General features: G+C 54.4%; 1 protein-coding gene across 2 annotated transcripts in view; it reads left to right on the top strand.

Moving 5' to 3' along the window:
* The first annotated feature begins 6421 nt into the window (after nt 1–6421).
* The window catches only part of PHF21B (PHD finger protein 21B), an 83281-nt gene continuing 64036 nt past the window's right edge, over nt 6422–25666 (top strand). The window contains exons 1-2 of one of the 2 annotated variants that reach the window (XM_070453495.1): nt 6422–6898; nt 7797–7862. In XM_070453495.1, coding sequence (XP_070309596.1) covers nt 6845–6898; nt 7797–7862 — 120 coding nt within the window. In that variant the 5' untranslated portion in view covers nt 6422–6844. Of the gene's footprint in view, nt 6899–7461; nt 7635–7796; nt 7863–25666 lie in introns of those variants that run through there. The other variant, XM_070453496.1, reaches the window with a different exon arrangement.

The raw sequence follows: 25666 nt of genomic DNA, 5'->3' as shown, positions 1-25666 counted from the left end.
AATCGACGTGAGCTCTGCAGTGGAACCTAGGACCTAGAGTTGGCAATGCTGCATTGAAAACAAAGTTCTGCCAACAGGGCAGATCTTGTGCCACGCGTTCTCACCACAAAAGAAAAAAGTAGATGAAAAACACGCTTTTAATAAGGGACACAAAGTGAGGGGTTTTTCTGGTGGCCCAGTGGCTAAGACTCCATGTTCTCAATGCAAGGGGCCAGGTCTGATCCCTGGGCAGGCGCCTCCCCTGTGACTCAGCTGGGAAGAATCTGCCTGCAATGCAGGAGACCTGGGTTCGATACGTGGGTTGGGAAGATCCCCTGGAGAACAGAAAGGTTACCCATTCCAGGATTCTGGCCTGGAGAGTTCCATGGACTGTATAGTCCCTGGGGTCGTAAAGAGTCAGACATGACTGAGCGACTTTCACTTTTCACTTTCAGGGAACTAGATCCTGCATGCTGGAACCAAGACCCAGCGTAGCCAAATAAACGAAAGTCAAAGTAAAAGTCACTCAGTCGTGTCCGACTCGTATCTGACTCTTTGTGACCCCATGGACTGTAGCCCACCAGGCTCCTCTGTTCATGGGATTTCCCAGGCAAGAATACTGGAGCGGGTTGCCATTTCCTCCTCCAGGGGATCGTCCCAACCCAGGGATTGAACTTGGGTCTCCTGCATTGCAGGCGGATTCTTTACTGTTTGAGCAATCAGGGAAGCCCATCCTTACTCTTTAGCCAACTTATCAATAAGTGTGTAGTTTAGAAATGCGTTGTGGATCAGCAAAAGTTTCTGCAGGCAAAAGCTTTGAGACTTCTTGGAATAACTGTATTTGAAACAAAAATGTCAAACTGTAGTCAATCAATGCCTGGCTGAGATCTAAGAGGGGAACCAGGAGGACAGAGCTCCGGGCCAGCTCCCCTGACCTTGAGCGAGGGTTTCCTTTGAGAGCTGGTGAAGGAAGGACCCTTACAGGTCAGAGGATAATCACTCCAGGATCCCTAGAGACTTTGCGCAAGACAGAGCCTTCAAGGCGTCATCCTGGCCTCAGTGCCTCGGGGGCTCTGACGAGTACCTTCAGTCAGCTAGTTCAGTCACTCTGTCGTGTCCCACTCTGTGACCCCGTGGACTGCATGCAGCACACCAGGCTTCCCTGTCCATCACCGACTCCCAGAGCTTGCTCAAACTCATGTCATCGAGTTGGTGATGCCATCTAACCATCTCATTGTCTATCATCCCCTTCTCCTGCCTTTCATCTTTCCCAGCATCAAGGTCTTTTCTAAGGAGTCAATTCTTCACATCAGGTGGCCAATGTACTGGAGCTTCAGCTTTAGCATTAGTCCTTCCAGTGAATATTCAGGACTGATTTCTTATAGGATTGACCGGTTTTATCTCTCTGCTGTCCAAGGGACTCTAAAGAGTCTTTTCCAACACCACAGTTCAAAGGCACCTGTTCTTCAGTGCTCAGCCTTCTTTATTAGCGTCTTGGCTTCCATTCACTGTTATCAGCGCTCAGTCACTTCAGTCGTGTCTGACTCTGCATCCCATGGACTGTAGCTCGCCAGGTTCCTCTGTCCATGGGATTCTCCAGGCAAGAATACTTCTTTCCAACCCAGGGACTGAACCCGTGTCTCCTGAGGCTCCTACATTGCAGGTGGGTGCTTTGCCGCTGAGCCACCATGGAAATTATTGTTATAAATCATGTGAAATGCATTGCTTCAGAATAGAAGGAAGTGGGAGAAGCGGCGTGGGAGGTCAGGGAGCGGAATCCAACTGAAATCAGCAAAAGGTCCAAACAGAAGCACATTTGCACTTCCTGGGCATGATCCATGGGACCAGACACAAACTCAGGCATGAAGACTAAGAACTAAGGTGAGGTTAATGAGTGTACCAGACACAGGGACCTAATAAATCGCTGTGAATGAATGAGCAGCGTGTCCATGAGGCAGCATGCAGTTGGCCATCTCAGAGAGCAGAGCTCCAGACATGCTGCTGTGGGTGGAATTGTGTCCCCACGTTCCTACCTTGGAGTCTTAACCTCCAGGACCTCAAAATGTGGCCTTACTTGGAAATGGAGTCTTTACAGAAGTGAGCAGGTTTAAAGGATGTCATTAGGGAAGGCCCTCATCCAACATGACTGATGTTCTCATGAAAAGGGGAGATTTTGGAACTTCCCTGGTGGTCTGATGGTTAGGACTCCATGCTTCCACTGCAAGGGTCCAGTTTCAACACTTGGTGGGGGATCTAAGACCCCACATGCCATGCAGTGTGGCCAAAAAAATTCAGAAGAGGAAGCCAAAAGCAAGGGAATAACCAAGACTTTGCACAGAGTGCCGTAAGACAACATTCTGTGGGTCCTTCACTGGGCACATATAAATCCTAGTTAATTTTTTACAGATATTGTCATACGATTTTGACAAAAACAGAAGATCGATCATTTCTTTTGGCTTGAAGTGTGCTGTGACTTGCTTGTGCATCGTGCAGGGCTCAGTCTAGATTGTCATGAGCTTGAAGTCTACCTTCACAAAATAAAAGTAGCGCTACGTGAAAAAGTTTGAAACAGGATTTGAGGAGAGTATGGTGGTTCAGACAGTTCTTCACTTTTCAGAAAATCTGATGCCAAGCCATAAGCTTTTTTAAGTCTGAGTTGAAAAATTACATTTTCCAAGTACTGCATTTCTGAGCTATTGAAGGAGATTAGAGAAAAAGATTTCTCTGTGATATAATTTTTCTCAGTTTCACTGTGTGGAAAAAGAACATATTTCCCATAAATGGGAACTCTAGTCAGCGTCTCAAGGAACATGTATTCCAGGGAGAACCATGAGGCCCTTTTGGAGATAAAGTCCAAAATTGACTCATACTTTTAGATTATACAACTAATAAAAACTACCTTACTTTAATTACAGTTTTCTACACATGATAACACAGGACATGTTTAGGAAGCTTTTATAAGCCTAGAGTGTTGTCCTGATTTCTACAAAGCGTGGTTGCCTTGTCTGTTCTCCTCTGTTCAGTGTATGATTTGTATTTTCCTTACCATGGGTTACATTTTTCATTCTCCAAATTAGATCTTTTCCTGGAAATGTTTTCATGTTTTAATAAATTGTTTGAAACTGAAAAAAAAAGAAAGCCAGAAGAGGTGGGAGCTGCAGGGTCCCCTGAGGTCCCCAGGGCTGGACCACATGGTGATGGAGCCACTGCAGCTTGTCCTAGGGTCGGCATGGGACGGAGGAGGCTGTGCTGAAGGCCGGCCCTCACTTTAAGGCCAGTTAAAGGGCAGGGGCTGTGACTGGGGCTCTCCAATGAGCAAGCAGCCAACGTCCAGGGCCAGGAGGAACTGAGTGGGTCTGGGGGTAACCTGTGGTTACGAAGGCTAGGAGATGTTGAGAAACTTGCCCAAGATTGGAGGCTCTTAAGGGGTAGACCCAAGTCTCAAACCCAGATATCCAAGCTCTTTGTTCAGGCGCTCAGTACGCCTGATCACAATGCAAGTGAAGAGACATCTGGACGCCAGGATGAACTGCCAACACTGCTCACATCTGTGCTCGTGGTTAACAGCCCACCTTTCCAAAAATGAAATGTATCTCCCTTTTGGGGAAGGAAATGGCAACCCACTCCAATATTCTTGCCTGGAGAATCCCATGGACGGAGGAGCCTGGTAGGCTATAGTCCATGGGGTCACAGGAGTCAGACATGACTGAGCAACTAATCACAGCTCCCTTTTAGCATTCATTCATTCTCTCATCCCCTCACTCACTTATCCATCAGGTAAGCATCCACTTGGCTCTAGGCCCTATTCTGTTCCTCCCTTCAATATCGACACACAGTCAGTCCTTTACATATGAATATGTTCCAAGAGCATGTTCGTAAGTCCAATTTGTTCGTTAAGTCGAACAAAGTTAGCCTAGGTACCCAGCTAACACAATCGGCTACATAACTCTGTACTGTACTATACTGTACTGTAATAGGTTGATAATATTTATCAAACAAATAATACATAAAAAACAAACAGAAAAACTAAAGAAAGCAGTTTTAATCTTACAGTACAGTACCTTGAAAAGTACAGTAGCACAGTACAACAGCCGGCACACAGAGGCTGGCATTGAACAGTCAAGAAGAGTAAGATGGGAAAAAAAAGAAGAGTAAGATGGTGGAGCTAAAGGATCATCAGCAATAGGAGACAGAGGCTTGTGTGCCTGCTCAGTCATGTCCAAATCTTTGAGAGCCCATGGACTGTTGCCCACCAGGCTCTTCTGTCTATGGGATTTCCCAGGCAAGAACACTGAAAAGGGCTGCCATTTCCTCCTCCAGGGATGCTTCCTGACCCAGGAATCAAACCCAAGTCTCTTGTGTCTCTTACATTAGCAGGTGGATTCTTTACCACTGAGTCACCTGGGAAAGGAGACAGAGGGCAAGCTGCAATTTTGCTCATAACTGATGTTGATGGAACGCATGGTCACCTCTTTGAAAGTTCACACCGTGAAGGTTCTTAAGTAGGGGCTTATTGTACTGTGTCCTGCCCACAAGCCAGGCTCCGGTTCAGCTCAGGCCACAGCAGGGAAGCCATGGCCTCGATTATGGGGCAGAAGTCCCCCTTGTACATAAGTTCTTCATGGTGAGTCTCTAGAGGGAGGAGTAAAGAATTGATGTGCAGAAATTAGAAGTTCCCAGAAAAGGTGGCGTTTGAAGTCAATCTTGGAGGACCAAGAGGACTTTAAAAAGCGGGTTCTGAGAGAAAGGGCATTCTAATGAAGAGCGTAACATGGGCCCAGGGAGGATGAGCTGGTGTGCTGGTCACTTTCAGGGTAAAGTGCGTCTGCATCAGCGGCCAAGGATTCCTGGTAAGTTTCTCTCCCTCCACATAACTAATTCCCTCTCTGTCAGAAAGCACCCAGCCCCTGGCATTTGTTGCGGGCTCAGGATCTGGCTAACTCTGAAAACGACAGAGGGGCATGTACAGGATCATCACGGTAACTCGGATTAAATAATGTAAACGCCCCAGTCAGCATCTCCCTGAGTCTGTGCATGTTACGGACAACTTGAATATCCTCTCTGTTGATTCAATTACATACATGATCAATGAACTTATTGTGAAATTTTACTAAAACCCAGTGACATTTACAAATTACAGTGGGAACCCTGTCACTCTGGCTCTGGGAACACAGGTGTGTGGGCAGTCCACTTTACCTGGCTGCCCAGGTAAAGCGCTAGGTAGAGGGGACCCCATTCAAGCTGGGCTGAACCTGGAATGGAAGGAGCCAGAGCCAGCCTTTTTTGATTGCATTTGGTGAGCCCTGCTCTACCAAACCCATGATGGTACTTAGGACAGGCCATGGTTTTGTGAGTCTTCAGCAAAGTTCACAGAGAAATCACAGAGATTCCTCACTTAAGGGCCTCCTAAAGGCTAGTGCTGGGGTCGGGGAGAAGAAGCCCCCAGTATTTCGAGGCCCAACAAACACAGAAGTCAATGTTGGCATATGCTGAAAGGGGCATTTGTTGCCTGCGTTCACTGGGGTATTTTGTGTGCTGCAGAGGAATCTGAACCTCTAGTAATTTATCAGTGTAAACGTTTAACAGTTTAGTTTGAGTAATACTAACTTAGTATTAGTTAGTATTAGTAATACTAACTTAGTTTGAGTATTTCTCCCCAGCTTCTCTCAAACATAGTAGGAAGCTACCAACAGGGCACAAAGCTTTCCAACGTTAATTGATGAAGATGGTAACTCCACGATGCTATATCCACTCAGAGACATCAACCTCCTGGCTGCGGGGCTGGGAGTTCTAAAATGCGATCTCCGCAGCTGTGGTTATAATTGTTTCATGTCACATTGACCGGGCACGTCTACATGTTTAACGCCAGTCTTAAAAAATTCCAATGACATCTGTTGAGAATTTAATTGTGAGTGTAAAAAAAAAAAGAAAAAAAATCATTAAAGGCACAGTCAAGAGATCAATTTTCAGACTGTTTAAACAACACGGTGGCCACCAGGCGGTGGAGGAATCTGGCGACCTGACTAAGTTAATCTCCTGAGTGGCAGCGCCTTAGTGTGCAGGGGGCAGGAGTGGATGGAAGACAACTTAAAATAAGTAGGAGACGACGGGCAAAGAGGGATGAGGCGAGATCCAGAGGAGACTAGGAATGGGAAAGTGGGCCATCTCCCGTCCCATCGGAAAGTGTCCCGACCCAGGGCTGATGCGGTGGGCGTCCCGTTTCCCGAGGGTTTGGCTGGAAGTGGGGGCGGAGAAGAAAAGTGGCTGGGGGAGCCACCAGGAGCCACTTTTGTTTTGCGCTTCGGACGCCGGGTCGCGGCGGGGCGGCAGTGCGCACGCGCGGGGCGGGGGAGGGGCGGATGGGGCGGGGGCGGGGCAGGCTCGCGCTCGGGCCCCGCCCCCCACCGCCCCGGCCCGCTGCATCCGGGCACTGCCTGAATTAGCATCGTGCCGAGGCACAACTTTGCCGAGGCCCCAGCGAGATCCAGGCGCGCGCCGGAGGAAATATAGTCCCTGCCTCCTGGCAGCTAGCGCCGGGGCTGCGCTGGGGCTCCCGGCGCCGGGGCCGGGGGTGGGGGGGGGGGTCATGCGCCTGGCCGCGCCTGCAGTCCAGGGACCCGGCGCAACTTGCCGGGCTGCCTGAGGAGTTGGGGGGCCGCGCAGCCGCCTTTCTTCCCCCCCCATCTCCAGACCCCCCTCCCTCCATTTTCTGTCGTGGGGGAGGGGGCTCGTGTCCAACCCCCGCGCCCCCCGCACCATCCAGGGAGACCCGATACGCCCGCGTCAGCCCCGACTCCCGCGGAGCCGCGCAACTCCCCGGGAGCCGGGGCCAAAGTGAGCGCAAAGTGCTGCCCAAGTTGCCGAGATGGAGCTGCAGAGCCGGCCCGAGGCGCTCGCCGTGGAACTCGCGCGCCACCAGGTAGGCGGTCGGGGGCTGCTGACTTCGGGAGCCTGGGGTCCGGGGTCCGGGCTGCGGAGCCCGGCTTCCTCTTCTCCGTCGCAGGGCGCGCAGAGCTGGAGAGGCCCCCTCCTTTGAGCCTGCTGCCCCAGGGATGGGGGAAGTGTGTACACGAACGGACTCCCCTTTGGGCTTCCCCTCTGCGCCGCACCCCCCCCCCCCCCGTTTCGTGCAATCCTGCACAGTTTGAGGGATCGGGGACGCGTGGGACCCGAACCCAGTGCCTTCTCTTTCTCGGGCAGGATCTGCAGGACTAGGGTCCTGGGAGAGGGCCCCCTGCGTGCGCTTGCCCGGTGTGTGTCTGTGTGTGGGGGGTACGCCCACCCCCTCCGCCCCCACCCCCCAGGTGCAATCCTGCACAGTTTGCAAAAGTAGTTTTGGCGATTGTTGCTTGGGCGAGCAGCGGCGCGGCGGCCGGAGCCCGGGCGGTGTTGCGGCGTGCGCGCGCGCGCGCGCGTGTGTGTGTATGTGTGTGTTGGGGAGATTAGGACGCGACTTGAATATTTATGAGCTTTGCTCGACACGGACTCGCCGTGTTTACTTGGCTCTTTGTTCCTCCCCCCTCCCCCCGGCCCACACTCACACTCCCTCGCACACGCACCCGGGCCTGCAAACTTGCACGGCTCGGGGCGCGCCGCCGGGTGGCCGCGGCCCCCGCCCCGCCCCGCGAGCTGCCCCGATGAGGCGGCAGCCACAGGTAAGCGGCCCCACGCGGCACTGCCCGGCCGCCGCGCGTGCGGGACGCGGCCCGGGGAACTCGGGCGGGGGAGGGGGGCGGCGGCCCCGCGGGGCCCCGGGCGCACTGGACCCCCCCACCCCGGGGCGGCCGGCCTGAGCCCGCGCCTCCGTATTTCCGCAGAACGGCGACCTCAAGAAACAGCTGCACGAGCGGCAGCCGCGGATCGCCGCGCTCAGCGACAAACAAGTAAGCGAGCCGGAGCCGGCCCCCGGCCCGGGGTGGCGGGCTGGGGGGACTAGGAGGGGTCGCCGGGCACTTGGGTAGCACCCTAAAAAGTGCTGGCCTCGGCGCCGCGCACTCAGACTCCCAAAGGAGTCTCTGCGGTCTTCAAAGTTACCCGCCCACCCCCTGCTTCTGGGAAGAAGGGGCCAGGGTCTTGGAGGCCGAGGCGGGGGGCAGCGCGGCTCTCGCAGTGGCCGAAGGAGAGAAGCTGCCCTTAAAAGGCGGCGAGCAGCCCGGCGTCCATTTTGAGTTGGTGGACATGTTTTTGGAATGTGGACAATTCTCCGGGGTCGGTGTCCCCCCTCAACAGCCCCCGTCCCCGGCCTCCCGCGGGCGTCAGGGTGCGGAGAGAGGGGGCGGTCATTCGGGCCTGGACACCAAACTCCTTGGAAGTGGAATTTTTTGGGGGGGGTTTACGCCGCAAATCTTAAAGAGATCGTTCTTCCCCCGGGCTCCCCCCTCCCCTCCCACTTCTCCGGCATCACTTTTATTCTCGGAACCTGACGCCAGCCAGCTCCCGGGGAACAAAAGAAAGGCGCCCCCGGGACCCCTCGGTTCTGCCCAACTTTGGGTCTCCGGGTACGGGTGTCCACTGGGGCCCGCGAGGAGCTGCTTGCCGTGGGGACGGGGGGTTGGGGGGCCCGGCTGCCAACCCTTCCCGGCCCCCTCGGCGAGGAAAAGTTGTCCATTGTGACTTAGTTGCGCGGAGCTCAGCGCTAGAGGGGTTTCAGCACCGCGAACAGAGGCCGCCGCCGCAGCCGCCGGAGCGCGGCCGGCCGCGCGCCCCGCCCCCTCTCCCTCTCCGCCCCCGCCCCTCCCCTCCCCCTCTGCGCCCCTCCCCCCACGCCCCCTCCCCGCACTCGCACCCCCGCCCCTTCCCCGAGCCGAGAACTTTGAGCCGCGCAGCCAATGGCGCTCTCGGGCTCCGAGACTGGCGGGGGCTGGGGCGCCGGCTCCGTCCCCGCGGCCCCCTCCTCCCCTCCCTCCGTCCGCCCCGCGGGCCCGCTCCCCCCGCCCCGCCTGGCCGAGCCCTCTCTTCAGCCCCCGGGGCCTTCGATCGCGCTTCCTTCGGAATGCCGGCAGCCGGCGTCAGCCTCAAACTTGGACCGCACCCGCCCCCGCCCCCGCCCCCCGATCCGGTCCCCTTCTCGCTCCCTTAACTCCGGGGCGGGGGCGGGCCGGATCCGAAGACCCCCAGTCTCCCCGGAGGGATGGTCGGTGAAGAGGAGAGACGTGGACGTGGCTGGCGGGGGGTGGTGACGACCCCGGCGAGGGAGAACTCGGAGGCCGGGTGTGCGTTTCGAGTCTTTTTAAAGTTGCAAAGCGGTGGAAGGGGGGCGTGCAGAAGAGAAGGAGGGGGCCGGGGGCTGCGGAAAGAAAGACGGCTGTGGCCGCGGGTCGGCGCCTGGTCGGGGGCGTCCCGCTGGACGCACGGGTGGGGACGAACGCGTTAACCCCTTTCCCGCGTTGCCGCGGCCCCCCTCCCCGGCCGCGCGCCCCCGCCCGGGAGTGGAAGCTTCCATTCCCGCCGGAGGAGTGGGGGGGGGGGCGCCCGGCGGGCGGCTCGGGCGAAGTCGGGGAGTTCGCGGGGGGGGGGGGGGAGGGGGGGGGACCCAGGCTGGGCATTACCATGCGGGGAGGGGACCCAGGCTGGGCATTACCATTTTGATTGCTCTGATGCCATTTTTGGAGGGGGAGGGGTTGGGAGACCCTTCTCCGCTGAGCACAAAGATGTTTAATCACTGTGTGAAATCAAATCAGATACTTAAAAAAAAAAAATCCATCACCAAATCTGGTACCGTGTGATAGCTGAGGGTTCCTAAGCTCCCTTCCCCCCCCCCCCACCCCCAACTGGGTAAAACGGCAAGTTGTTGACTCTTCTGCTCGGAGTAGAAGATTTAAAAGAAAAAATTCCACTAAGCCGGCAGCTCTCCTCGCAACAATATCCCTTTATGTGTGCTTCTGCAGTATGTGGAAATAGTTTTACTATTTGGAGTGGCTTTTCGGAGCTTAGGTTTGCTCCGTTCTGTATTGTAGCAACTATTTCCAGGCTGTTTAAATTTTTATGATGATAGTAAATGAGTAGCTATTTATTATCTGTCATGCCTGAATTTAGATGAGGCCGGGGAGAGAAACATTTGAAAATCGTGTTTGAAGGTTGCGGGTGCAGCTAGTGGGGGCGGGGGGTGGGGGGGAGGGGCCGTCCTACTCCGGTCTGCCTTTGCCTTTAAATCTGAACTCGGAGAAGGATGCTGCTGAACGGAATGTACCTCCATCTTTTTTGTGTGTGTGAGTGTGTGTTTAAAAAAAGGAAGAAAGAGAACAAGGAAAACTTTTGTTCCCTGACCTTTTAAAAATATTTCTCTCTGAAATGACTAAAAATAACGTCTGGGAAGCGGCCAGCGTTTGTCCTGGCCATTGGAACTTGTGTTTGTCGCTGTGAGCCTGTTGTTTTTCCTTTTTCCTTTGTGGCATTTTATATACCAGGGGCTCATAAAAGAGGGAGGGAGGGAGCTGGGGCCGTGGTGCAGCATGCTAATAAAGCTGCCTCGGCTCTCCCGAGCTCCGCGGTGGAATCTTTCAGAGGTCACCTATGAAATGAGTTGGTAGACTTAACATTTCCTCACCTCTGTCTCCTTGGGAGAGTTTGGTGGAGATGGGCAGCTTGGCTGGGGAAAGGGTCGGAGGAATGAGCCCTTGGCGTGGATTAAGGGCTGCACTGGGGGTCTCTCGAAGAGGGGTGATGGGCTCTGCTTGGTTATCCCCGCACCGGCCTAAGAAGCTGGAATGGACGATCAGAGCTGAAAAAGCCAGTAGCGTTTCAGAGTTTGCTTTCAACTCAACAGGAAAGTAAGGGTAGTGTTGCTTGAGAGATTTACTTGGAGAAAAACTCACACCATCTTCCCCTCTGGAGATGTATTTCTGTTCTGCTGTCGCTTGGACGATGGCATATAAAGGTTAAGTTTCAATTAAAAGTGCACATGAAGGTGATGAACTGGATAGTAAAACGGACGGATGACCTCATTATCCACATTTGTTAGAAATACAATAGCAACGAGTATTATCTTATGGTGCCTAGCTGTCAATTTCCCATTTGTGCCCTTGGCACTGGAATTTTTTTCAGTTACTTCTGGAAACACGGTCGAGGGCTTGAAGATGTTTTTCCAGGACTCCTGGGAGTAGATAGGTTGTTCGTTGGTCAGAAGTAGAGAGAGATAAATTGTGTGTGAGTGTCCAGCATTTCTTCCGCCATTGCTGCACTGGGGGATAAATGGGAAACCAGCATCTGTAGGACCTTGCTGTTTGAAAACAGAGTTCACTTTTTTTTGTTTAAAAAAAAAAAAGAGGAAGCTGTAGGTAGTTGGTCAGTAGCCCGTGGTGGCCAGGCTATTTGAAAACAGAGTTCATGTTTTTTCTTTTTTTAAAAAAAAGCAGGAGCCGTGGGCAGTTGGTCAGCAGCCCTCAGTGGCCAGGTTGCATTCCTGGGTGGCCCCCCACCACCACTGGGCTGTGACCCCAATGGAGGAAGGACCCCTCGTCTTTAACAAGATATGATGTGTGAAGACTCCATTAGTTGCTCCAGTGGTTTTACACCATGAATTTGCAGCACATGCAGAGAGGCAGTAACATTTTTATCTAAATTGTCAAGCAACAAGCACTTCTGTGTAAATAATAGGCCCATCATCAATACTGCAGGGTTTTGTTTTTTTTTTCCTTCCTCTTTGGAGTTCTCAGCACAACACTTAAATGCCATGTGAAGCAGGCATCTTCACGCAAGTTCAGCTTCACCTTGGAGTGAGAGGACCTCTGCTATGAACTGCAGGCCGTGCTGGTCTGGCAGAGAGACCCCCCCCCCCCCCACCGCCCAGTGAACTTGGGGCCTTGCATGCTGCCCGATGCATCGATTTGATGAACTCTGGATTCTGAGGGGCTGTCCTCAAGTGCAGCAATAAAAATACGTCTTCTTGAAAGGTATTATGTATGTGGCATTCGCTCAGGCGCTGAATCACATCTTCACTGTGATTCACTAGCTACGGTGGAAACCCGAGGGGTCCCACGGTGGAAGCATTCACTGAACAGAACTGCTGGGTGGGTCTGTTCTGAACGCTCGCTAGTTGTTTTCAGCCCTTCCATTAAAGGACGTTCCATTCTCCAGGCTCTGACCCCGTGTCTGTGTGAATCCAGGAGGCTAAATGTCAGTCTTCCTCACCTAGAGTGCAAGATGTCATTCTTCAAACAGCACCTTTACAGGGGAAGGAGAAAACTGATGCTTTCTCCATCTCTCATAGTCTGGAAATGAGCGTAGGGTTGAGACAGCAGGGGCTCAGTCCTGGCTTTCCCCAAGTGCCCCCTGCTTGGCCGTGACCCGTTACTGCCCCCGCCAACCCCCGCCAGAGCCAGTCTCTAGGACCCACACTTCTATCCAAGCTGCTTTTTCCTGGAGTCTCTCTTCCCCTCCATCTGTCCACCCCTCTGTCCCTCCCCCATTATCGCTTAGCTGGAAGATTGCAGTAGCCTTCTCACTGCATCCACTTAAAAAGCATTATTGAAGTAGAATTCAGGTATTGCATACTTCACCCATTTAAAGTGTACAGTCAAGTATTTTTTATAGTTTCACAGATATTTGCAACCAATCACCACCATCAGTTTTAGAACATTTTCAGAATATTGTTATCATTCAGTCGCTTAGTTGTGTCAGATTCTTTCGACCCCATGGACTGCAGCACACCAGGCTCCTCTGTCCTTGACTATCTCCTAGAGTTTGCTCAAATTCATGTCCATTGAGTTGGTGTTGCTATCTAACCAGCTAATCCTCTGCCACCCCCTTCTCCTTTTGCCTTCAGTCTTACCCAGCATCAGGGTCTTTCCCGCTGAGCCAGCTCTTTGTATCAGGTGGCCAGAATACTACTTGAGAGTATTACCCAGCCATTGTTGTTGTTGAGTTGCCAAGTTGTGTCTGACTCTCTTTGACCCCACAGACTGCAGCATACCAGGCTTCCCTGTCCACCCCCTTCACCCGAAGCTTGCTCAAACTCATGTCCATTTAGTCAGTGGTGCCATCCAGCCATCTCATCCTCTGTTGCTGCTTTCTCCTTCTGCCCTCCGTCTTTTCCAGCATCATGGTCTTTTCCAGTAAGTTGGCTCTTTGCATCAGGTGGCCAAAGTATTGGCACTTCAGCCTCAGCATCAGTCCTTCCAGTGAATTTTCAGGGTTGATTTCCTTTAGGTTTGACTGGTTTGATCTCCTTGCAGTCCAAGGGACTCTCAAGAGTCTTCTCTGGCACCACAGTTCAAAAGCATCAATTCTTTGGCACTCAGCCTTGTTTATGGTCCAACTCTCACACCCACACATGACTATTGGAAAAACCATAGCTTTGACTAGGTGGACCTTTGTTGGTAAAGTGATGTCTCTAAGAACAAAATAATTCCACTTGGAGCAATACAAATGGACCTAGAGATCGTCATACTGAAAAGTCAGTAAAAAAGACAAATGTGTGATATTGCTTATATGTGGAATCTAAAAAATTGGTGCAAATGAACTTCTTTACAGAACAGAAATAGAGTCACAGATGTAGAAAGCAAACTTATGGTTATCAGAGCGGGAAGTGGGGGCAGAGGGGTGGGTAGACTGGGAGACTGGGACTGACATGTACAGACTACTGTGCATGGAATCGATAACCATCAAGGACCTGCTGTATAGCACAGGGAACTCTACTCTGTGGTGACCTATGTGGGAAAAGAATCTAAAAAAGGGTGGAGATATATATACATAAAACTGATTCCCAGGTGGCTCAGTTCAGTTCAGTCCATTCCCTCAGCCGTGTCCAACTCCCCATGACGCCATGGACTGCGGCAGGCCAGGCCTCCCTGTCCATCACCAGCTCCCAGAGTTTACTCAAACTCAGGTCCATCAAGTCGGTGATGCCGTCCAGCCATCTCAGCCTCTGTCACCCTAGGTGGCTCGATGGTAAAGAATCCGCCTGCCAACGCAGGAGACGTGAGTTCCGTCCCTGGGTCGGGACGATCCCCTGGAGAAGGAAATGGCAACCCACTCCAGTATTCTAGCCTGGGAAATCCCACGGACAGAGGAGCCTGGCAGGCTATAGTCCATGGGCTCACAAGAGTCGCAGATGACTTAGTGACGACTCAACTGCAAAATCAACATAACTCATTCACTCTGCTGTACAACAGAGGCTAACATAACATCGTAGATCAACTATACTCTAATAAAAATTAAGAAAAAACATTGAGAACATTTTCATCCTCTCAGTAAGAAACCCTTTGGGTCTCACCCGTCCCATCCCCGCACCAGGCCCCAAGCATCCACTCGTTTACTTTCTGTCTGCAGGTCTGCTTCCTGTCGCTGTAGAGTTACCCGTTCTGCACTTGCACAGGTGGAATCATGTCGTGTGGTTTTATCTGTTGGGCTGCTTTCACTGAGCAGAAGGTTTCAAGGTCCACCCAGGTTGTAGCGTGTCGTACTTGGCTCCTTCTTATGTCTGAATGACCCCCTGTCGTACGGGAGATCACGTCCTGCACCCGTTCACCAGCTGATGGGCACTTGGATGCTTTCCCCCCCCAGGCTCTTGGAAGAGTGCACCACATTTCCTTGTACCTCTGCGGTTCATCTTCCATTAGCGTGAGCATCTTGAAACCAGATCGAGATCACAGTGCTCCTTGTGGAAGCCCTTCTGGTGGTTTCCCGATGCTCTGTGGAGGGCTGGCCCTGCTCGGCCTTTGCGCTAGGACCCTCACCTGCCCCCCCCACCCCCTGCACAGTGCTGCTTCTTGGCCTCAGGTACCACGAACATCTTCCACTCTGGAGACCGCCGACCATCACTGTCTTCATCTTTTCATGGAAGTCCACTGTCCCTGCTAGACCGTAAGCTCCCTGAGTGGCGGGGGCTGTGCTCTTCGCCCCCTCCCCTGGGTTCCGAGAACAGTGCCTCGTGGTGCTGGATGCGTGTTGGTGGAACGGGCAAATGACTAAGAAGATGGGTGTGCGGCTTGGCAGGGACGAGCAGCCAGCCCCAGAGGAGTCCCCGGGAGTTGTCCTCTGTAGGCATGCGGTAAACAGATTTTTAAAATCCTGCGTTTGGAATGAGCAGCATAGAGATAAGAGTAGCAGCTCCCCTGGTCTTGGAAACCTCACAAGAGAGTGAGGTATAGATGACCGTGTCAAGGGAATTCCAGAAGATTCTGTGAAAACCGTGCTGTGTAGGTCCCTGGAGCTGAGAGCTTCCTGGCGGAGAAGGGGCTTCCAGGATGCCTGGGGTCGTGTTGGAAGGAGCTGGTGCCCAAGCTGAGGGCTAACGGCCCAAGGAAACCCGCAGGTGCTGGCGAGTTTCTAGCAGTTGAACCGTGGAAGAGAGAGAGACAGACAGACAGCAGAGAAGGCAGGCTGGGGCTGGAACCAAGAAGACACTGAATGCCGAGCAAAGGCCTGGGTTTTGTGCCAGGTCTGGGAGACGACCTGGGGCTTAGTTGTTGAGGGCAGCTTAGGAGGAGGAGGAGGGAGCAGGTGTGTTAGTTGCTGAGTCGTGTCCGACTCTTGCGACCCCGTGGACTGTAGCCCGCCAGGCTCCTCGGTGCATGGGATTCTCCAGGCAAGAATACTGGAGTGGGTAGCCGATCACTTCTCCAGGAAATCATCCTGACCCAGGGATCAAACCCGGGTCTTCTGCATTGTGGGCAGACACTTTACCATCTGAGCCACAAGGGAAGTCCGGAGGAGGGTGAAGGGGGGCTGAACGCGCTCCCTGTGTGGCCCGGGCGGCCGAACGCGCTCCCTGGCGTCTGTCACCTGTGTGGGAGGCCCTAGCAGGCACAGTGACCCCCGTGTGTGATGTGGAGAGGAGGCTGTTGGACTTGGGTGACCACACATGACAGGCTTGAGGGCAGGGGGCAGTGTGCTGACCCTCCTCCTCCTGCCTTCAGCAGAGCTCCTTACCGCTGAGAAATGAGTGGGGGACGTTTCTAGAAGCTTCTAGAAGGTGACTCGGGGGCAACTCTGTTCGATTGGTTTAAGGAAGAAAAGTGTGCATGTCTGTACATGACACATGGTTGCGCTTTTATTACTGATTTTATTTAGACTTGTTATAAATTGTATAATAACAAATAGTACAGTTGACCCTTGAACAACAGGGGTCAGAGGTGATGACCCTCCATGCAGACGCTGTGCATACAGTTGGTCCTCCACATAAGGCAGGGACTTGGTATCCTTGGGTTCAACCAGCCGCGGATCACGTAGGACTGCAGTATTTACTACTGAAAAAGATGTAGACCCATGCAGTTCAAGCCTGCATTGTTCAGGGGTCAACTGTATATTGATCTGTGCCAGTGCATATACACGGTGTCTATGCAGTATATATAAAATCAGTTCATCATTTGTCCAGGGTTATATTACGCGCATGAAAAGAAGGATTTGTTGAAGGAAAATAATTTACCTTTCTCCAGCTTAAGTAGAACCTTATTAAGGCAGGCAGCAGTTAACATGCTTCCTGTCATTTCTGTAGCATTAGAGGCTCAGGGAGAATTCTGTTTTCACAAAGTTTTTAGTGTGAAAGCAGCACCTGCTTGTTGGGGGAAGACTTCCGCAGCGCAGGTGTGAGGGTCGTGGACCATGACCCCTCTTGTGCCCGCGCGGGGCACGTGACCCAGAGCAGCACTGGCTCTGGGGTGTTCGTAGGCTGCAGTCTGGGTACACGCAGCGTGTGTAACTTGGAGAAACCTGCTTCGTGGGCACGCTGCTGAGCATGCTGCCGCTACACTTGCTTGTTACCCTTGACACTGTGTGCTGGGCACCTCTTGGAAACAACTCGGTTTAATTCCACGAGCATTTCACGAGCCTCTGCCTGGTGTGGGGTGCGGGGGTGATGTTGTTAGTAACAGCAACATCTCATGGTGTGAGGCTTCACCCTTCCAAGGTGGTTTCACTGGGTCTCTGCTCACTCCAAGTTTCACAGGTAGTTGGGGAGGCAGGTGTAACCCTTGTGACCTGTCCCGTGAGCTCTCTGCATGGGAGAGGTTTTGCAGCGGACTCAGCCCATAGCGATATGCTGTGATGAGGTGCCTGGGGTCGCCCTGAGGAGGTGAGGTGACATCCGAGTGTGTGAGAAGCAAGATTCTGATCGCATACCCAGCGCCTGGCTATGTCCAGCACCCATGTTCTCCAGCAAGCCTGTTCCAACACCTCTTTGATGTACATGATGTGATTTGTCGGGGTCATCTCATAACTTGGCTCAGGCTGGGTGGGTGGGTCTTCCCTGCGGGGCAGGTCAGAGAAGGGCAGCTCCCCAAGGTCAGACAGCTCAGGGCCCCGAGAGGGTGCCCTCTGTTTCAGCCCCTGCCCCACCTCTAGCTGGCCCCCTGCCTCTGGCGGAGCAGCTTCCAGCAAGTCCTTGTGCGTCGTTAAAACTGCCTCACCAGGTTGTTGAGATGAATCCAGATCATAGATGAGCAAGTGTACCTAAACTACCAAGCAGAGCGAAGGGGTTGATTAGAAGAGAATTGTGTTGACTGCGGTGGTGCTAGTTCTTTAACCCACCTGCTGATGCAGGGAGGCGTAAGGGATGTGGGTTCCATCTCTGGGTCTGGAAGATCCCCTGAAGAAGGAAATGACAACCCGCTCCAGTGTTCTTGTCAGGAGACCTGGGTTTGATCCTTGGGTGGGGAAGATCCCCTGGAGGAGGGCATGGCAACCCACTCTGGCGGTCTTGCATGGAGAATCACATGGACAGAGGAGCCTAGAGAGTTAACAGTCCAAGGGGTCGCAGAGAGTTGGACACGACTGAAATGACTTAGGATGTGTTGGCTGCCTTGGTGCCCCCAGGACATGCCTGCCACATCCTGCCCTGGGCCTGAGGGGCTGGAACGTTTGCTCTGTTGCTGGTCCCGCTTCGGGGCGTTGCTGCTCGTCACTGCTGGTACGATGGCGGTGCCGTCTTCTCTCCCAGTCCAAGGAGTCGACTTTGATGTGTGAGCCTCTTAAAACACCTGCTGTCGGAATGGTACCATTGATTTCAATTAACTTGGAGTTTTTTTCACCGTGATGACTCTGATAATAACTTTGGTAATCCCACGATGCCTCATTAGAGCTGCTGGCTACAATGATCAGCTCTGTGGTTTAGCAAGTTTTTTTTCTCCAGCGTCTTTGTCTTTCCAGGACTGAATCGCGGGCTTGCTGTAGGTTTTCACCCCACTCATGTGAGTGATGCTGAACGTGACCGCTGCCCGATCTGCCTATTGAAACCCATCACGGGGCCGCGCTTGTAGTGGGGGTCCTTCCGCGGGGGGCAGCGTCTCAGGCATGCCCTGGCCACACAAGGGGAGCTTGAGGGCTGTGTGTTGGCTCGCCTTCCGAGACCCCTGCCCCAGACACAGGAGGACTTTGGGGATACAGGTAGCTTTCTGGGGAGGGGGGCAGCTACTATTCACCTCCCCCACCCTGTTTGGAATTTATAGGTTTTAAGGAAATAGGACCCTGGATTTGATTTTCCTTGCAGTCTCCTGAGTTTCCTCAGTCCCACTAGGGATGCTTTGGTTGGTTTGTTTTTTTTTTGGCCACCCGGTAGCCTGCGGGATCTTAGTTTTCTAACCAGGGATCAAACCTGTGCCCCCTGCAGTGGAAGCTTGGAGTCTTGAGCACTGGACTGCCAGGGAAGTCCTCACAAGGCTTTCAGCTCTTGTCTCCGAGAGGCATGTAAGAAACGGGTTGAGCGCAGGCTCCACGACAGGGCAGGCTGGAGTTGTAAACTTAGCTCTGTGCTTCGAGGTCTGTAAAATAAAGTAAACAACAGCGCGTCGCGTGAGGCAGCCACGTGCCGGCGCATGGGAAGCACTCCAAAAACCCGACGCGGCACCTGCCAGGATTAAATGAGACGAGACGTGAAGCTTTGGCCGCGGCGTGTCCTCAACAAGTGGGAACTGGGCGTCACAGGTCGCAGCTTTCCCATCCGATGCTGACCCTGGGCGAGGCCCTGCCAGTGGTCTCCATGGACCAAGTGGGTCCCTGTTCGCCCTGCCCTTTGGGGAGGGGCTGCCTTTTTGTTTGGGAGGTGGCGGAAGCCCAGAGAGGTTGAGCGGCCCGTCGAGGTCACACAGCTGGTAAGTGGAGGAACCGCGGGCCAGCTCGGGGTCACGGTGGCCTCACAGTCTCAGCCCTATGCTGGAGCCCGCAGGGGAGGCATGATGGCCCTTCTGGCTCTGTGTACGAAGAGTTCGGAGTCATGCCATGCCTGGGCGCGGGTCCCAGTAAAAGAAAACGGGGTTAGGACGTCAGAGGGAACAACCCGTGAGTTCTCAGCCATTTGTGATGACGAGTGGGAGCTTCAGGCTGAGCTGGAAGGTCGTGGAACGTTGGAGGGGCCGGGCACCCGGGTGGGGAGCGTGGGGCAGGCTGGGTGCAGAGAGGGGTCTCCGCAGTGGGGAAGCTGAGTCCATGGCAGGAGGTTTGGCCTTGACCCCGAGGCAAATGCACCTCCAGCTTGCTCTCCCATCCTGCCGGGGCCTGAGCCCCTCCCTGCCGCTTCAGTTTTTCTTCTTAATATTGTTGCTGTTTTGTATGGGGGAGGCATCTTTTCATTTTGAAATGGCCTCTGTTCTCCAAGGGAACAAACATGCTTCCTTGAGTTTGGTTCCCCCCGCCCCCTTTGGGTTTGTTACTTATTGTTTCCCGAGTGTGGTGAGAAATTGCTGATGCGGCTTCCTTCCCCTGATGACCTCTGAGTGCCACCAGCGGGCATCCCTGAAGTCTCAGATGGGCTGCGTTTTGCTTTCTGTTTTTTTTTTTTTTTTGCTTGGCACCTGTGTTGGTCTTGTCAAAGTGCAGCAGAAAGAAGTACATCCGTGGGGGATATTTTTCTTTTTTTTTTTTGTTCAGGGTCGAGTGGTCCTTAGCCCCCAGTAGCCTAGGAGGGGCCGGTTGTCTGGGTCCTTGGTTTAAAGTGGGGACGATGCTGCTTCCCGGGCAGGGCTGTCCTGAGGGTCGTGAGGGCACGTGTCTTGCATGCTGGGTGCGATTCCCGCCTGTAGTGGGACAGCCGTTAGAGGGAGATGTTATCAACAGGGTATTAACAGTCATATGAGAAGCAGGGATCTGGTGGTGTCCCCGAGACGCCGCTGCCTGGGTAAGTAGCTGGGCACCTGTGTCTTTTTGTTGGCACCAAAGCCCTGAGTTCCTCTTTGTCTCCATGAACAAAGCTGGGATTTGTGTGTGTCCACAGCTGGGACTGGGCCCGAAACTTGAGATTTGGTAGAGATTGAGGGCAGGAGTCCTCCAGACGTGGTCTGCCTGCGTAAAGCGTAGGGTAGGTGAGACCAGGGGACCTTTCCAGGGTGCCTCCTGAAGCCCCCTTCTCCCAGCTGAAACTTCAGCCCCGAGTCAGGGGGGTGATGGCACTCGGGGGCCCCAGGGCCCCTGTCTTCCTGACCACAGCGCAGCAGGAAGGCCGCTGTTTTTGTTTAAGCCATTGAATTCTGTTCGCTGCTGTTTCACAGGCGGCTTGCCCACGTGAGTGGCTGCTGGGTGAGATGTTCTGGGGTCCCACACATGATGTTCTTGGGTCCCACACATGATGTCCTGTGCCAACAGTAGGGCCAAGGGGGGCTCGACGTGTTGGTGTTCAGACGGTGATCAGACTTTCAGGGCAGTTACTCCGCAGGACACGGTGCATTCTGGAACTGTTTTATGGGACGTATTCCATCAGATTGACCTTTGATCTGTAGGTGGAAGTAAATTGCAGAAAGGTCCATGCCTGCACATGAGTCCACTCTTGGAAGTAAAGATGGTGGTGGGTGTGTGTATGGCCAAGGTTGTAACCTACGGATTCACAGACAGGAAAGCGTCTGACAGATTTCACAAAGTCACCCTCCAGCATAGAAAAGGTGATGATAAAAGACAGTAATTCAGAGAGGGTGGGTGTAGCTCAATCGTCAGGAGAAATCATGGCTGCCTTTCGATCTCTTGGGTGGAGGCAGCAGAAAGTTTCTTGAAATGGCAGATGTGGGGTGTCTCTGGGGGCCCCCCTGGTGGCTGAATCCCAGCAGGCTGTCCGTGGGGGACGCCATCATCAATTTGGGGAGAAGCTTTTTGCCCCAGGAAAGAAAACAAGGCAGGGATGGGGCGGGGGGCGGGGTGGGGGAGGAAGGGAGGGAGGGCGCTGTTTCCCTTTGATGTCACTCAGGCGGAAAGCCAATCTGCACATGTAAATGAACTTGAAAATGCAATTAAAAATATATACATATTAGAGACTGTGATCCAAAATTTAATGTGAGATGCAGGTTACCCAGTGACAAGCTGCCTTCCCTGCAATCAGTGGTACCAACTCTCCTCTGTGATGAATGCATCTCGGAGTGATAAATGCACCCAGATGAACACAGGATTATTCCTTAAGCTAGTTTGACAGCCTTCACCGAGCGTTATCTGCTCATATCACCCACCTCCCTCTCCCAGCTGTCACTGTGAAGGGGACATGGGCTCAGGAAGGTCCATCCCCTTCCTGATGGGGATGGACAAGACAGCGGGCAGAACAGTCACCTGTGTTGCTGTGGACAGAGGTTGGGGGGCCCTGGACATTGTTACAGCCGCAGGCACTGGGCGGCAGGCACATTGCAGGGAGCCCCTGCCTGGGGCTGGGAGTAGGAGCTGGACCTGGGGGCCAGGCAGGTGTGGCGTCTGGGGCTGGAAGGGAGCAGCGGGGCAGAGAGCCCTGTGTCTCGGGCTCTTGGGCGTTTTCTCCCAGGGCGTGCCCACCGGCACGTGCAGAAGAGAACGCTCAGATGGTGAGGGCGGCAGCCCCCGCCCAGGGCCAAGTGGGGACCATTTGGCACATGCTATGGGGCATCTACTCGGCGCTGGGCGCTGGGAACATGGTGGTGGACAGAGGCGTGCTCACAGTCCTAGAAGGGAAACAGATAACGGGCAAGGAACCTCATAAATGAGTCCCTGAGTCGGTGGGAAGGTGATGGGGCTCCGGCAGAGATAGCGTGGGGGAGGGAGGGGGGCAGGCAGGTAGCTGTTTTAAATAGGGTGGTCCAGAGGGCCCTCAGGTGCGGCTCAAGGCCTACAGAGGAAGCTGGAGGACGGACCCCTGTGACTCCCTGCAGGAAGAGTGTCCTGGGCAGAGGGAACAGCCTGTGCAAAGGCCTTGAGACGAGTTGTGCCGGGCGTTTCTCGGGGAGGCCAGTGTGCCCAGGAGAGCCCGTGACAGCTAAGCAAGAAGGTCCCGGAGTGGATGGAACAGGGCGGGGACCGACCTCTCCAGACGGCTTGCCCCTGCCTTTAAATCACCGACTGGTCGCCATGAAGAACAAGAAATGATTCTTTCTTTCTTTTTTTAAAATAATATTTGTTTGTTTGGTTGCCCCAGGTCTTAGTTGCCACATGTGGGATCTAGTTCCCTGACTAGGAATCAAACCTGTGCCCCCTGTACTGGGATCGTGGAGTCTTAGCCACCAGACCACCGGAGAAGTCCCAAAGCGGCCCTTTCAAGGGGCAGAATGTAGTGCAGAAGTTGAAAGGTACCAGAAGGCAGATTTCAGCTCCCAGGCTGGCGAATTCTCTTTCTGAGGCTCCGCCTGGGGATCGAAATGGTTGTTCTGGGACCTTCGACCACCCGTCCAGCACCTCATGGTAAAGGGGAGGGGGTACCAGCGGTGGCTGGATGGGAGGCCGGGCTGGCGGGCCCTGCACTGAGGTTTTGTGGTTCAGAAACGCCCGGGCTCATCTGGGGTTCCGTCCTGGCCCAATCACCGCCTCGGATGCCCTGCCTCTTGCAGGACTGAAGACCCTGACCCTGCGGGTGGGCCTGCTGGGGAGACATGCCCTGGGCCCAGGGGCAGCCAGGCCCGGCAGCACCCCTGTCACATGGCATGGGCCCCAGGCAGCCTGCTTTTAAACTTTTTTTTCAAGAGAGGCAACAGCAGCTGCTGCTGCTAAGTCGCTTCAGTCGTGTCCGACTCTGTGCGACCCCGTAGACGGCAGCCCCCCAGGCTCCCCTGTCCACGGAATTCTCCAGGCAAGAACACTGGAGTGGGTTGCCATTTCCTTCTCCCCGAGGAGATGCAGAAACCCCTGCTAAGGAGAAATCTGCAGTTTAGATGTGGGCAGAACATTCAGGCTTTTTCTAAATGCACTGGCCGGAAGGACACCCCTACAGCCCGGACCAAACCCACCTCTTCTGACTGCCCTTCCACAGCCCCTCCCCAGGCCCTGGACACCTGGCTTCCCCCTCATCGTCCAGGCCCAGCGGAAGCAGGCACTTGTCCTGACCTCCCAGTGGGGTCCGGTGTCCGTCCGCTGGCTCCATCAGGCTGGGTCGTGACCTAGTCATTTCCTGCGTGATGCTGACATTCAGAGCTCCCTGGCGCGTAGGAGCCCGATGGTGAGCCCTGAGGTCCAGTGAGCCAGCTGCCTGGAGCCCCCCTGCCCTGAGCCGCCTGCTCCCCCCAACACCCCCACCCTGGAGCCCCCAGCGCTGTTAGAACTAAACAGTTGATAGTGGGGCTGGAGGGCCGTTGAGGTTCCTTAAGAGCCTTCGTTTCTCATTTAGATAAAGAAGTGGCCCTCAAATCTATTTCTGTAAATAAAAACAGTCCCACCCCCCTGCCCCTGGCCCCCCCCCCCACCCCAAGCCCTGGCCAAAGCCGGTGGCTTGTTGAAGTTAGTTTATTAATGAGTCTGCTGAGTGGGCCTGAATGGAGGCCACGCTCTCATATTGCGGATCTAATTATAAACACGAGGGACGGTACCAAATAAGCAGCATTTAAAGGGAGAAGAGTCTGGCAGCTCGGTTTAAAGTGTCCTTTAATGAACTTCTTTGGCACTTGTATCTTAGCAACACATTTTATTACATCCTGGTGCAGCTGGACTCGGGCACAGTAATTTATCCACCCCCAGCTCTCCCCCACCCCCCACACTGACTTTCTTTGGCGACTGGAGGGAGGAATGTGCTGACCCGATTTTCCAAGGCTGTGTTCGCATCTCTTCTGCTTTGTTTAGTTGATGGAAAAGGCAAACGGGGTGCCCGGCGCAGGGCACCGAGCTGGCCGGCAGGAGGGGGATGGGCGCCCCGGCCTGGAAGGTGGGCAGCTGCCTAGCTCTGTGGGATGCTGCAGGCTGCCCTGGGGATGGGCTGAAGCTCTCCCTAATGTGCCCAGGGTTTGGGTATTTTTATCTGGACTTCTTTCCTGTAATGACACTAATTTGGCGACGGCGGAAGTGGGGGCATTTACAGATCTTTCCTCGTAATCAGCAGGCCTGTGAGTGGAGGTGGGAAGTGTTCTAGATGCGGGAGTTGGGGCGGGGGGGGCTGGGGGGGAGGGTCGGCAAGGAGCAGAAGCAGGGCCAGGGCAGGGACCTTCCAGCCTGGCTGCTCCTGAGCCCGGGGACCTTGGCTGGCTACTTCCCTTCCCGAGTCTAAACTCTCCTGTCTGCTGGGTGAGGCTCCTGCAGCCGCTGTAACAGAGCGCCCTATGCGGGCAGATCAAATGTGCTCCCTCACGATGCGGAGGCCAGAAGTCTGAAATCAAGGCGCCGGCACAGCTGTGCTCCCTCCAGAGTCCAGGGGAGGGTCCTTCCTGCCCCTTCTGGGTTCTGGGGGCTCCAGGTGTTTCTGGGCTTGCGACGGCATCCCTCTGGCCTCTGCCTCTGTCTCCACGTGGCCGTGTTCTCTTTGAGTCTGGGCTCTCCCTTCTTACAAGGGGGCTTCCTTTGTGGCTCAGCTGGTAAAGAATCCACCTGCCATGTGGGAGACCTGGGTTTGATCCCTGGGTTGGGAAGATCCCCTGGAGGAGGGAAAGACTCCACACTCCAGTACTCTGGCCCGGAGAGTTCCATGGACTGTATAATCCATGGGGTCTCAAAGAGTTGGACACGACTGAGCGCCTTTCACTTTCTTACGAGGACCCCACTTACTACATTCTGGGACCCTCCATCCAGTGTGATCTCAACGAGTCATATGTGCAAAGACCCGATTCCCAAAGAAGGCCACACTCTGAGGCTCTGGGTGGACGCTAACCCAGGCGTCTACCAGTGGGAACTAGTCACGCCCTCCTCAGGTTACGGGTGGGGGTCCCACTGCCCATCTTCCCCTCCCGTGGCCCCGTCCCCTCCCAGCTCGCAGAGCCCAGTCCAGGCCCTGGCTCATGCTCTGCTCCTGTCGCCACCGTCCTGCTGAGCCTCTGCTCTGACTCAGCAGGCAGGGCAGCGCCATCCTGTCCAAACTCTTGCGGAATCCTCCCCTGGAGTGGGTGCTTCCTAAGACCGCAGAGGGCGTGGGGCTGGAGGGAGTTACATGGAACTGAATTTTGGCTTAACCTCCAGCACTTTCTAAGGATCAGGAGAGAGTGTGTGGACAGAGCCCACTGCCCCAGGAGGTGACAAGCTCCCGTCGGGAGTGAGGGGTGTGGGGGGTGTTTGCACATGGGGGGTTACACCAGGCCAGGTGGGGTCCCCTCTGCCTAGGAGTTGGCCTCTCCAACTCGGCCCAGCAGTCTGTCCTATGACCCGACCACCGCTCCCTCTTTTAGGTTGCTCACTGACACGTTTACAAAGTGCATTTTGGAAGGCAGGGCCCAAAGGAGGTGAAGCTCAGGGTTCTGGCAGCCCCTTCCCATCCAGACCCCGCTGACCCCCTGGCCAGCACGGAAAAACCCATGGGGTGCTGTCCCATGTCCCCAGATGAGTCTTCCTGCTGTGCCCTGGGGTGGAGGCCACCAGAGCCCAGAGGCAGGCTGCAGGAGGGGCCAAATGGGGCCCAGCTGAGGTG

Source organism: Odocoileus virginianus, chromosome 23 (assembly GCF_023699985.2).
Source record: "Odocoileus virginianus isolate 20LAN1187 ecotype Illinois chromosome 23, Ovbor_1.2, whole genome shotgun sequence".
NCBI lineage: Eukaryota > Metazoa > Chordata > Mammalia > Artiodactyla > Cervidae > Odocoileus > Odocoileus virginianus.
This window is presented reverse-complemented; position numbering and strand designations above follow the sequence as displayed.